Source organism: Cyclopterus lumpus, chromosome 21, assembly GCF_009769545.1.
Source record: "Cyclopterus lumpus isolate fCycLum1 chromosome 21, fCycLum1.pri, whole genome shotgun sequence".
Taxonomy (NCBI): Eukaryota; Metazoa; Chordata; class Actinopteri; order Perciformes; family Cyclopteridae; genus Cyclopterus; species Cyclopterus lumpus.
This window is the reverse complement of record NC_046986.1, coordinates 720,014-732,500: the sequence shown is the minus strand read 5'-3', so window position 1 is coordinate 732,500 and position 12,487 is coordinate 720,014. Positions and strand designations below refer to the sequence as shown.

Sequence of the window (12,487 nt, the reverse complement as noted above, 5' to 3'; positions counted from 1 at the left end):
CCGATGACATCAGCGAGGTCAGCAGCAGATCATTCTCATCACGAGTCGATGTTCACGACACATTTAAGAGACGCGTTCAGCCTTCTTCCTCTTCCTCTTCCTCAGGTGAAGTACAGAGAGAAGTACATCAACTCTCTGGGAACGTGGAAGTCCATCCCCGACCGCCCCGAGTTCTTCTTCAGCAAAGTAGCCAACGACAACGTCAGCAGCGTGAGTTGAGCCGGTCCAGGTGCCGACCTGCAGCAGAGCCTCAGTGATGTCACATCACCTGTTGGTTTCCTCTTGCAGGTGAAGTACAAGGAGGACCTGGAGTGGCTGAAGGGCATCGGCTGCTACGTGTGGGACACGCCGGAGCTGGTTCAGGCCGAGAAGAACAAGACGCTGTACAGCGAGGTGAGGCCATCGGTCTTCAGCCAATCAGGGTCCTCAAGAAAATGTCACGCTTTTGTTACTAGAATGCCCAAAAAGCTTAGAGGCTAAACCTGCAATAGTTAAATATTAATTAATTATTAACATTTAATTCTTCTGGAAATGTTCACTCTGTAAAATCACATTCTGTTATTTAAAAGAACAGCTGATAAAACAGTTCAATAGATGAAACAATAAAAACAATCAATATGATAACAACACACTTAGAAATAAGTACAAAATACATTATTAATAACAATAGTAAAATAAAACAGTAAAGCAGTAAAAAGACCAGGAAGGTCGTTCCCAAACCGATGTTTAATTAATATTTTTTATTATTTAGCTATTTGTTCCTTGTCCTTTTCCGGATGCTCTCCACAATGTTATTTATTAATTATTTTATCTCACTGTTCACAAAGCTATAAACAGAACATCTACACAAATAATGCTGCAGGTTATGCAGACAAGTACAAAATAATCAATAAATAAAAGTGTTTAGTTGTCTGGAAACATTTTGATATTCATTTATGTTATAACTCGCCATTAATTCAGTCTGCGTCGTATCTCACATAAAAGTCCCGGTTCTTAAATGTTTTCTCCTTTTCCGTAACAAAGACGTCGTGAACAGCTTCCTGTTCATGTTTATTATAAACATTTATTAGAGAGACATGTTGAGCAACACGAAGGGACCTCCAACGTTCCTCTAATGTTCCTCCAACGCTCCTCTAATGTTCCTACAACGTTCCTCCAATGTTCCTCTAGCGTTTCTCCAACATTGCTCCAACGTTCCTACAACGTTCCTCTAATGTTCCTACAACGTTTCCTCCAACGCTCCTCTAATGTTCCTACAACGTTCCTCCAACGCTCCTCTAATGTTCCTCCAACATTCCTCCAATGTTCCTCTAGCGTTTCTCCAACATTGCTCCAACGTTCCTACAACGTTCCTCTAATGTTCCTACAACGTTTCCTCCAACGCTCCTCTAATGTTCCTACAACGTTCCTCCAATGCTCCTCTAATGTTCCTCCAACGTTCCTCCAATGTTCCTCTAGCGTTTCTCCAACATTGCTCCAACGTTCCTACAACGTTCCTCTAATGTTCCTACAACGTTTCCTCCAACGCTCCTCTAATGTTCCTCCAACGTTCCTCCAACGTTCCTCTAATGTTCCTACAACGTTTCCTCCAACGCTCCTCTAATGTTCCTCCAACGTTCCTCCAACGTTCCTCCAATGTTCCTCTAGCATTTCTCCAACATTGCTCCAACGTTCCTACAACGTTCCTCCAATGTTCCTCTAGCGTTTCTCAAACATTGCTCCAACGTTCCTACAACGTTCCTACAACGTTCCTCCAATGTTCCTCCAATGTTCCTCCAATGTTCCACTAGCGTTTCTCCAACATTGCTCCAACGTTCCTACAACGTTCCTCCAACGTTCCTCCAATGTTCCTCTAGCGTTTCTCCAACATTGCTCCAACGTTCCTCAAACGTTCCTACAACGTTCCTCCAACGTTCCTCCAATGTTCCTCTAGCGTTTCTCCAACATTGCTCCAACGTTCCTACAACGTTCCTCCAACGTTCCTCCAACGTTCCTCTAGCGTTTCTCCAACATTGCTCCAACGTTCCTCTAATGTTCCTCCAACGTTCCTCTCATGTTTCTCCAATGTTCCTCCAACGTTCCTCCAACGTTCCTTTAACGTTCCTCCAACGTTCCTCTAATGTTCCTCTAACGTTCCTCTTCCTGCTAACAGATACTCTACAAAGCCGCCTTGGAGAAGAACAGAGGAAACTTCAAGTACACCTGCGACACGCCGTTCTTCCAGGCGGCCAAATACGCCTCCACCCTCATCAACAACGTGAGTCCTCTTTGTTCCTGTTGAGTAGATACTGTAGTCCTCAGTCTTTGTTCCTGTTGAGTAGATACTGTAGTCCTCAGTCTTTGTTCCTGTTGAGTAGATACTGTAGTCCTCAGTCTTTGTTCCTGTTGAGTAGATACTGTAGTCCTCAGTCTTTATTCCTGTTGAGTAGATACTGTAGTCCTCAGTCTTTGTTCCTGTTGAGTAGATACTGTAGTCCTCAGTCTTTGTTCCTGTTGAGTAGATACTGTAGTCCTCAGTCTTTGTTCCTGTTGAGTAGATACTGTAGTCCTCAGTCTTTGTTCCTGTTGAGTAGATACTGTAGTCCTCAGTCTTTGTTCCTGTTGAGTAGATACTGTAGTCCTCAGTCTTTATTCCTGTTGAGTAGATACTGTAGTCCTCAGTTTGTGAATTCATAGTATTATTCTGATGTTTATTGACTATAATGTTTATTTCCTGCTCTTTTTAACCATAATGCCAAGTGAATTAAATGTGTCTAATGTTCTTTGTACCCACATGTTTCAGCGGTGGAGGAAGTACTTCAGTAGAAGCAAAAGTAAAAGTATTCATTATGCAGAATGTTCCTTTAACTGCAATGTTGTAATATTTAGTTTATTACCACAAAGGGGCTTCATGAAAGACCAGTTCTTCATAGTGGAGCCAGTATGAGGTACTTTGTGTACTACGAAGAAGTATACGTTGTATAACGTGTCATAACGTGTAGTGAAAGGTACCTTCTGTAGCAGAGTAGAACTACAAAGTACATGTAAGTACTTTAGTGAAGTTCACGTTGTCTTTAACGACCTTCTGACGTTCTGAGCAGAGATCCTACAGAGCGACTTATGAGAAGTCCAAGGATAAGTTCACCATAACCTGCGATGACCCCAGATACATTCTGGCCCGAGAGAACCGCAAGATGAGCCAGGTAAAGGTCCTCACGAGGTCCCTGCTACCCCCCCACCGCAGACCTCCTGCACCGCCGCATGAGGTCGCTCTTTCTTTGCAGGTCGCCACTCAAACAGCAGCTGGACGGCTTGTTGAGTGAGCAGGACTCTGCTCCTCTGTGCCCTCAGAGACGGAGGGGGGGTCTATTATTATTAGTGCTCAGATTAAATGATGCTCATTAGGGGTCCACACTCATAAGCTCATGAGATGAATGTTTCCGTCACTCTGAAGGCACAGATGAGACAACAGCTGCTCCAGTCCTCCCAGTGTCAGTGCTGGTTTCTCCACGTGTCCTCAACTGGCATGCTTTGTGTGTGTGTGTGTGTGTGTGTCGTTGTGTGAACAGGCAAAGTATATATCCAAAGCAAAGGATCTGCTAAAGAGCGGATGCAATGAGCTGCACCGACCCGACATCCTCACGGCCCTTTACCAGACCACTATGAGCAGTAAGGTAAAGAGCCCCAGAGGGTGACCCCACGGTGACCCCACGGTGTGGTCACATGGTCACATGGTTGTTCTCTCATCCCATAGCAACAACTTCCCCTTCCATTGAACCACTTAAACTCCCACACATTGCATCATCCTCTTCATGCTGTAATAATGCACCCGTCACGGTTCACCTCTTATCGTCATATTACTGTAAAGGACTGTGCTGTTAAAAGGGGCGTGTCCCTCAGGTGTTGATTGGTTGAAGGCTAAAAAGGCAAAAAGCAGAATAAGTGAGATAAAAGTTTGTTTCTTATTAACTTTCTGACTTTGTGGCTCTGGAGTTATTGGAAATGTTTGTAAACAAACCTCCCGCTGTGATATAACTCAACAAACAGTATAATAGGAGTAATAATCAGTGACGCTGATACCGCCTTTAAACACAATAAGTAGACTGATTTAAAATATGTCAACGTTCTGAACTATTCGGTACAAATGCAGATACATTATTGATCTCTGCATGGGCCATGTGGTTCATATTCACATTGATTAGTAGTTATTCTTTGCTTTATCAAACCAGACGAGGTCTCTGAGTCAAACCACCAACTGAAGCCGACTGAAGTGGGAACATGTGTCCTCTTCCTCATCTTCATCTTCATCAAAGTCAACCCCTCCATGTTTATGCATGTTTCATAAAGCATGTTTTCTTGTGCATGGCACCACTTCACTTAATAAACATTCTGAATCATTTTAAGTCTGTTTTAAGACTTCTTTGTTTGCCATATTTTATTGTACATCTTCATTAAATGATGTCTTATTATTATCTACTTTATTGTTTATTGTCAAGCACCAATCCCGAGCCACGTTACTTGGCAATAAACTGTTTCTGAAGCTCACATAATTCATGTTAGTCAACTGTTTGTAATTGTTTCATAATGCCAGAGATCTATCCAAGAAAAAGACAAAGGGAAACAAAGGGAAATATTGATATTATATTACGTCGTATTGAAGACTTCGTTAAAGAGTCTCTTGGAGAAGCCGTTTCTCTTGGATGGTTCCCTCTGTGCTGAGTAGCTCAGAACATGAATGATGACCGCATCCCTCTGGTGTATCAGTGGAGGTACCGGGAGCAGTACGAACGGGCCAAGGACAAGTTCACCTCGGTCCTGGAGACCCCCGAGTACGAGGCCCACCGGCGCAGCAAGAAAATCACAGATGTGAGTGTTCTCCTTCCAGAGGGTTGCATGTTGTAGATAATTATGCATATGAACTCCTCCTGACTGTGACCACGACTGCTCCTCAGATCGTCTACAAGATGGAGCACAACAAGACCAAGGCCAAGGGGTACACCTTGCCCTACGACACGCCGCACCAGCACCACATGAAGAGGGTCAAGGACATCACCAGCAACGTAGGACCGGACCCGGCTGCACCACGGTGACGTGTGAACCAGGGTTTCTGTGTCTCACGCTATGTTTCATCCTGCAGCTGAAGTACAGAGAAGTGTACGAGAAGAGCAAAGCCCAGATCAACATAGACCCCGAGGCTCATGAGATCCGGGCTGCCAAGGAGGCCTACAAGAACAACAGCAATGTGAGTGTCTGGAGGGACGCCTGGAGGGAGAGCCATACCTGAGAATATGACTTCTTATTGTTTCATTATGATTCTAGCTTGACTACAGGAAGAAGTATCAAGCGACCAAGAACAAGTGGATCTGGACGGCAGACCGACCCGACTTCCTCAATGCTGCCAAGAACTCGCTGCAGCAGAGTGACGTGAGCTTCTTCTTCTTCTGTAACGAGAGCAGCAGCTCATCACACGGAACTTAACTGACATAATGAACAGCAAAGGACCAGAACCCTGCAGCAGAACTTCTTTTAAAGTCTCGTGGACTTGTTATGCAGCTGGAGCCGACTCCTTTAAATACAAGGACAACTTTATTGTTTTAACACAAAGCCTTAGTTTTATTAGTATTTAAAATATTTGACCCTTGTATTGTCCCAACGATGTATGAACACCTTTCCCCCACAGGTCGAGTACAAGTACGACAAAGAGATGATGAAGGGCTGTGTGATTCCCGTGGTGGACGACAAGTTGACCCTCCTGGCGATGAAGAACGCAGAAATGTCCAGCGAGGTAAGTTGTCATTGTTCCACGCCGCCGTCATGACGACGTGAATTGAGACCACGTGAACTGAATGTTGACGCTGTGTTGCTGCTCTCCAGCTGAAGTACAGGGAGAAGTACGAGAAGACCAAGGGCCACTACGTCCCCGTGGAGGACACCCCTCAGATCCTGCACGCCAAGGCCGTGCGCTCCCTGGTGTCGGAGGTGACGTCTCCATCTCTGCACATGTTCACGACACCAGATACCAGATGTGTGTGTGAGCTTTAACGGTACGCCTTCGTCCTCAGAGCAAATACAAGGCGGCCAGTAAGAAGGACATGCAGTCCGGCTCCTTCACCACCCTGTCGGAGACCCGCGACACCGCTCACAGCAAGGAGATCAACAAGCTCATCAGCGGGGTGAGAAGAAGTCACCGGAAGGAGCTCCTGGGCCTCCTGGGACTCCTGGGACTCCTGGGACAAATGGGACTCATGGGACTCATGGGCCGCATGGGCCTCCTGGGACTCATGGGCCTCCTGGGACACATGGGACTCATGGGACTCATGGGACTCATGGGACTCCTGGGCCTCATGGTCCTCATGGGACTCCTGGGACTCATGGGCCGCATGGGCCTCCTGGGACTCATGGGCCGCATGGGCCTCCTGGGACTCATGGGCCTCATGGGACTCCTGGGACTCATGGGACTCCTGGGACTCCTGGGCCTCATGGGACTCATGGGCCTCCTGGGACTCATGGGCCGCATGGGCCTCCTGGGACTCATGGGCCTCATGGGCCTCCTGGGACTCATGGGCCTCATGGGCCTCCTGGGCCTCCTGGGCCTCATGGGACTCCTGGGACTCCTGGGCCTCCTGGGCCTCCTGGGACTCCTGGGACTCCTGGGCCTCATGGGACTCATGGGCCTCATGGGACTCATGGGCCTCCTGGGACTCATTGGCCTCCTGGGACACATGGGACTCATTGGCCTCCTGGGACTCATGGGACTCCTGGGACTCCTGGGCCTCATGGGCCTCCTGGGCCTCATGGGCCTCATGGGCCTCATGGGCCTCATGGGCCGCATGGGCCTCCTGGGACTCATGGGCCTCATGGGCCTCCTGGGACTCATTGGCCTCCTGGGACACATGGGACTCCTGGGCCTCCTGGGACTCATGGGACTCCTGGGACTCCTGGGCCTCATGGGCCTCATGGGCCTCATGGGCCGCATGGGCCTCCTGGGACTCATGGGCCTCATGGGCCTCCTGGGACTCATGGGCCTCATGGGCCTCATGGGCCTCCTGGGACTCATGGGACTCCTGGGACTCATGGGCCTCATGGGACTCATGGGACTCCTGGGCCTCCTGGGCCTCATGGGCCTCATGGGACTCCTGGGCCTCATGGGACACATGGGCCTCCTGGGACACATGGGACTCCTGGGACTCCTGGGCCTCATGGGCCTCCTGGGACTCCTGGGCCTCCTGGGACTCCTGGGACTCCTGGGACTCCTGGGCCTCATGGGACTCATGGGCCTCCTGGGACTCATGGGCCTCCTGGGACTCATGGGCCTCATGGGCCTCCTGGGACTCCTGGGACTCCTGGGACTCATGGGACTCCTGGGACTCCTGGGCCTCATGGGACTCATGGGCCTCATGGGCCTCCTGGGACTCATGGGCCTCCTGGGACTCATGGGCCTCCTGGGACTCCTGGGACTCCTGGGCCTCCTGGGACTCCTGGGACTCATGGGACTCCTGGGACTCCTGGGACAAATGGGACTCATGGGACTCATGGGCCGCATGGGCCTCCTGGGACTCATGGGACTCATGGGACTCATGGGACTCCTGGGACTCATGGGACTCATGGGACTCATGGGACTCCTGGGCCTCATGGTCCTCATGGGACTCCTGGGACTCATGGGCCGCATGGGCCTCCTGGGACTCATGGGCCGCATGGGCCTCCTGGGACTCATGGGCCGCATGGGCCTCCTGGGACTCATGGGCCTCATGGGACTCCTGGGACTCATGGGACTCCTGGGACTCCTGGGCCTCATGGGACTCATGGGCCTCCTGGGACTCATGGGCCGCATGGGCCTCCTGGGACTCATGGGCCTCATGGGCCTCCTGGGACTCATGGGCCTCATGGGCCTCCTGGGCCTCCTGGGCCTCATGGGACTCCTGGGACTCCTGGGCCTCCTGGGCCTCCTGGGACTCCTGGGACTCCTGGGCCTCATGGGACTCATGGGCCTCATGGGACTCATGGGCCTCCTGGGACTCATTGGCCTCCTGGGACACATGGGACTCATTGGCCTCCTGGGACTCATGGGACTCCTGGGACTCCTGGGCCTCATGGGCCTCCTGGGCCTCATGGGCCTCATGGGCCTCATGGGCCTCATGGGCCGCATGGGCCTCCTGGGACTCATGGGCCTCATGGGCCTCCTGGGACTCATTGGCCTCCTGGGACACATGGGACTCCTGGGCCTCCTGGGACTCATGGGACTCCTGGGACTCCTGGGCCTCATGGGCCTCATGGGCCTCATGGGCCGCATGGGCCTCCTGGGACTCATGGGCCTCATGGGCCTCATGGGCCTCCTGGGACTCATGGGACTCCTGGGACTCATGGGCCTCATGGGACTCATGGGACTCCTGGGCCTCCTGGGCCTCATGGGCCTCATGGGACTCCTGGGCCTCATGGGACACATGGGCCTCCTGGGACACATGGGACTCCTGGGACTCCTGGGCCTCATGGGCCTCCTGGGACTCCTGGGCCTCCTGGGACTCCTGGGCCTCCTGGGACTCCTGGGCCTCATGGGACTCATGGGCCTCCTGGGACTTATGGGCCTCCTGGGACTCATGGGCCTCATGGGCCTCCTGGGACTCCTGGGACTCCTGGGACTCATGGGACTCCTGGGACTCCTGGGCCTCATGGGACTCATGGGCCTCATGGGCCTCCTGGGACTCATGGGCCTCCTGGGACTCATGGGCCTCCTGGGACTCCTGGGACTCCTGGGCCTCCTGGGACTCCTGGGACTCATGGGACTCCTGGGACTCCTGGGACAAATGGGACTCATGGGACTCATGGGCCGCATGGGCCTCCTGGGACTCATGGGACTCATGGGACTCATGGGACTCCTGGGACTCATGGGACTCATGGGACTCCTGGGCCTCATGGTCCTCATGGGACTCCTGGGACTCATGGGCCGCATGGGCCTCCTGGGACTCATGGGCCGCATGGGCCTCCTGGGACTCATGGGCCTCATGGGACTCCTGGGACTCATGGGACTCCAGGGACTCCTGGGCCTCATGGGACTCATGGGCCTCCTGGGCCTCATGGGCCTCATGGGCCTCATGGGCCGCATGGGCCTCCTGGGACTCATGGGCCTCATGGGCCTCCTGGGACTCATGGGCCTCATGGGCCTCATGGGCCTCCTGGGACTCATGGGACTCCTGGGACTCATGGGCCTCATGGGACTCATGGGACTCATGGGACTCATGGGACTCCTGGGCCTCATGGTCCTCATGGGCCTCCTGGGACACATGGGACTCCTGGGCCTCCTGGGACTCCTGGGACTTATGGGACTCCTGGGACTCCTGGGACTCATGGGACTCATGGGCCTCCTGGGACTCATTGGCCTCCTGGGACACATGGGACTCCTGGGCCTCCTGGGACTCATGGGACTCCTGGGACTCCTGGGCCTCATGGGCCTCATGGGCCTCATGGGCCGCATGGGCCTCCTGGGACTCATGGGCCTCATGGGCCTCCTGGGACTCATGGGCCTCATGGGCCTCCTGGGACTCATGGGACTCCTGGGACTCATGGGCCTCATGGGACTCATGGGACTCATGGGACTCATGGGACTCCTGGGCCTCATGGGCCTCATGGGACTCATGGGACTCCTGGGCCTCCTGGGCCTCATGGGCCTCATGGGACTCCTGGGCCTCATGGGACACATGGGCCTCCTGGGACACATGGGACTCCTGGGACTCCTGGGCCTCATGGGCCTCCTGGGACTCCTGGGCCTCCTGGGACTCCTGGGACTCCTGGGACTCCTGGGCCTCATGGGACTCATGGGCCTCCTGGGACTTATGGGCCTCCTGGGACTCATGGGCCTCATGGGCCTCCTGGGACTCCTGGGACTCATGGGCCTCCTGGGACTCCTGGGACTCATGGGCCTCCTGGGACTCCTGGGACTCATGGGACTCCTGGGACTCCTGGGCCTCATGGGACTCATGGGCCTCTTGGGACTCATTGGCCTCCTGGGACACATGGGACTCATGGGCCTCCTGGGACTCATGGGACTCCTGGGACTCCTGGGCCTCATGGGCCTCATGGGCCTCCTGGTCCTGGACTTCTCTGACATTCCTTTTTTCCTCCTTTACAGAAACTGTACAAAGCCAAGTTTGAGAAGGAAAAGGGCAAGTCCATCTACAACAGCATGTTGGTGCCCCCCGATGTGCAGCACGCCATGGGAGTGGCCAAGAGTCAGAGCAGCGTGAGCGTCTCCTCCAGTGTTTCCTTCACACGCTTCCTTTTCTGTTTACTGCATTCTGCTTCTCTACTCAACCTTTACAGGTCGCCTACAAGAAGGAAGCTAAAGCCAACCTCCACTATACGAGCGTGGCGGACCGGCCCGACATTAAGAAAGCGACGCAGGCTGCCAAGCTCATCAGTGAGGTAATCAGGTTCATGAGCTGAGGACTGAAACACTAATACAATGATTCAAGCTTATCAGTGAGGTCATCAGAGCTTTGTTCACTATTTACATAATAAAATAACAATAATTAGGCTCTTTGATATTAAGTTTGAGGGTTCAGAAATCCTTATTTTTATTGGTGTTGACCCTCTATAACGCACCAATAAATGTGTATTCAATAACAACACTAGAACCCTTAGAACACGGGAGGCGTGAGTAGAGGAGCACAACACGTTTTCTTAAAATCCTGATTGCATTTTAATATTTGAGTAGTTGTGCAGCCCTGATTCTGGTCCTGGTCTCGTCTCCTCACAGGTTGGCTACCGGGAGAAGGCCCGAGCGGACGCGAGCCGCGGAGGTTCTCTGGTCCACCGCCCGGACATCACTCTGGCCACCGAGGTGTCCAAGCTGAACAGCCAGGTACGCCCAAACCAGATCCACCAGATCCACCAGCCAGACCTGCTGCACTACCGTTATCATCGCCTTTAGTTTAGTTTACCGGAAAGATCTTCTGTCTGGGCGTCTCCGTGAGACCAGGGTCTCTGTGGGACCAGGGTCGCTGTGAGACCAGGGTCTCTGTAGTCGATGCTTCGTAGTCCTGTCGGCCTAACGATGAAGCTCCTCTCCATCCTGTTATAATCCAAACATTTCCATGTTTTAACTTCTCATCATCACTGTACACCTCCCACCCTTAAAACCCTCCTCCTCTAACTCCTCTTCCTCCTCTGACTCCTCTGACTCCTTCTCCTCTCTCTACTCCTCTTCTGACTCCTCCTCCTCCTCCTCCTCCTCCTCTCTCTCTCCTCCTCTGACTCCTCTGACTCCTCCTCCTCCTCTGACTCCTCCTCTCTCTCTCCTCCTGTGACTCCTCTGACTCCTCGTCTCTCTCTCCTCCTCTGACTCCTCTGACTCCTCCTCCTCCTCTGACTCCTCTGACTCCTCTGACTCCTCCTCCTCTGACTCCTCTACGGCGTCCCTGTCTGTGTGTTCTCATCCCTCCATCTCGCCATGCTTTTAGGTGGAGGTGAAGCCCTCCCTCCACGGAGCAGCTTCCTATGACACCCTCCAGATGCGCCACATTAAGAAAATGACTTCCATGACGAGTGATGTAAGCAGGTCACTGCTGACGCTCAGCTTCTCCTCCTCCTCTCCTCCTTCTCCTCTCATCCACCTCTCATCCACCTCTCCTCCACCTCTCCTCCTCCTCTCATCCACCTCTCCTCCACCTCTCCTCCTCCTCCTCTCCTCCACCTCTCCTCCTCCACCTCTCCTCCTCCTCCTCCTCCACCTCTCCTCCTCCTCTCCTCCACCTCTCCTCCTCCTCATCCACCTCTCCTCCACCTCTCCTCCTCCTCCTCTCCTCCACCTCTCCTCCTCCTCCTCCTCTCCTCCACCTCTCCTCCACCTCTCCTCCACCTCTCCTCCTCCTCCTCCTCCTGCTTCTCTCCTCCACCTGTCCACTGATTTGTGTTTTTCTTTACCAGTGTAGCATGGTGTGCCCTCTGTTGTTGTTTTGTTTGTGTTGTTGTTGCTTTGCTGCCTCAGATATTTATTTATTATTCCCATGATGCAACGGAAGTCAGTTGCAGTTCATTAACATAAATCATCATAAAGCCGCATCACGTCGCGGGTTCGATTCCTCGGGACCTTTTGTTGCACGTCACTTGCTGCCTCCGTCTCCGTGGAAACGACACGTTTATCTGCTAGTCGACTCTCGCTCACAATTTGCTCTCAAAGCATCCGATCAGAGGAAGTTTCAGATCAAAGTGGATGCAAAGACGCAAAGATGCAAAGTCTGGTTTGAAGGAGAAGGAACCGGGAAGTGATCGATCGTATTGATACGGTATCGTATCAATATGATATCGTATTGATACGATACCGTATCAATACAATACAATGATATGAATACGATACCATATCAATACGATACAATACCATATCAATACGATACTGTATTGATACGGTATCGTATTGATATGGTATTGTATCGTATTGATATTGATATTGTATCGTATTGATATTGTATCGTATTGATATCGTATTGATATTGTATCGTATTGATACGGTATCGTA

The 12,487-nt window shown here is 52.3% G+C and overlaps 1 protein-coding gene across 1 annotated transcript in view; it reads left to right on the top strand.

Annotated features, from left to right (window-relative positions):
• Positions 1-12,487, top strand: part of neb (nebulin) — a 108,339-nt gene that overhangs the window by 72,398 nt on the left and 23,454 nt on the right. The window contains exons 102-117 of the mRNA XM_034561701.1: positions 1-17; positions 106-210; positions 289-393; positions 2,153-2,257; positions 3,549-3,653; positions 4,744-4,845; positions 4,932-5,039; positions 5,117-5,221; positions 5,299-5,403; positions 5,660-5,764; positions 5,854-5,958; positions 6,042-6,152; positions 10,103-10,213; positions 10,294-10,395; positions 10,730-10,834; positions 11,433-11,522. The exon at positions 1-17 is cut by the window's left edge and continues 88 nt beyond it. Coding sequence (XP_034417592.1) covers positions 1-17; positions 106-210; positions 289-393; positions 2,153-2,257; positions 3,549-3,653; positions 4,744-4,845; positions 4,932-5,039; positions 5,117-5,221; positions 5,299-5,403; positions 5,660-5,764; positions 5,854-5,958; positions 6,042-6,152; positions 10,103-10,213; positions 10,294-10,395; positions 10,730-10,834; positions 11,433-11,522 — 1,586 coding nt within the window. The remainder of the gene's footprint in view (positions 18-105; positions 211-288; positions 394-2,152; positions 2,258-3,548; positions 3,654-4,743; positions 4,846-4,931; positions 5,040-5,116; positions 5,222-5,298; positions 5,404-5,659; positions 5,765-5,853; positions 5,959-6,041; positions 6,153-10,102; positions 10,214-10,293; positions 10,396-10,729; positions 10,835-11,432; positions 11,523-12,487) is intronic.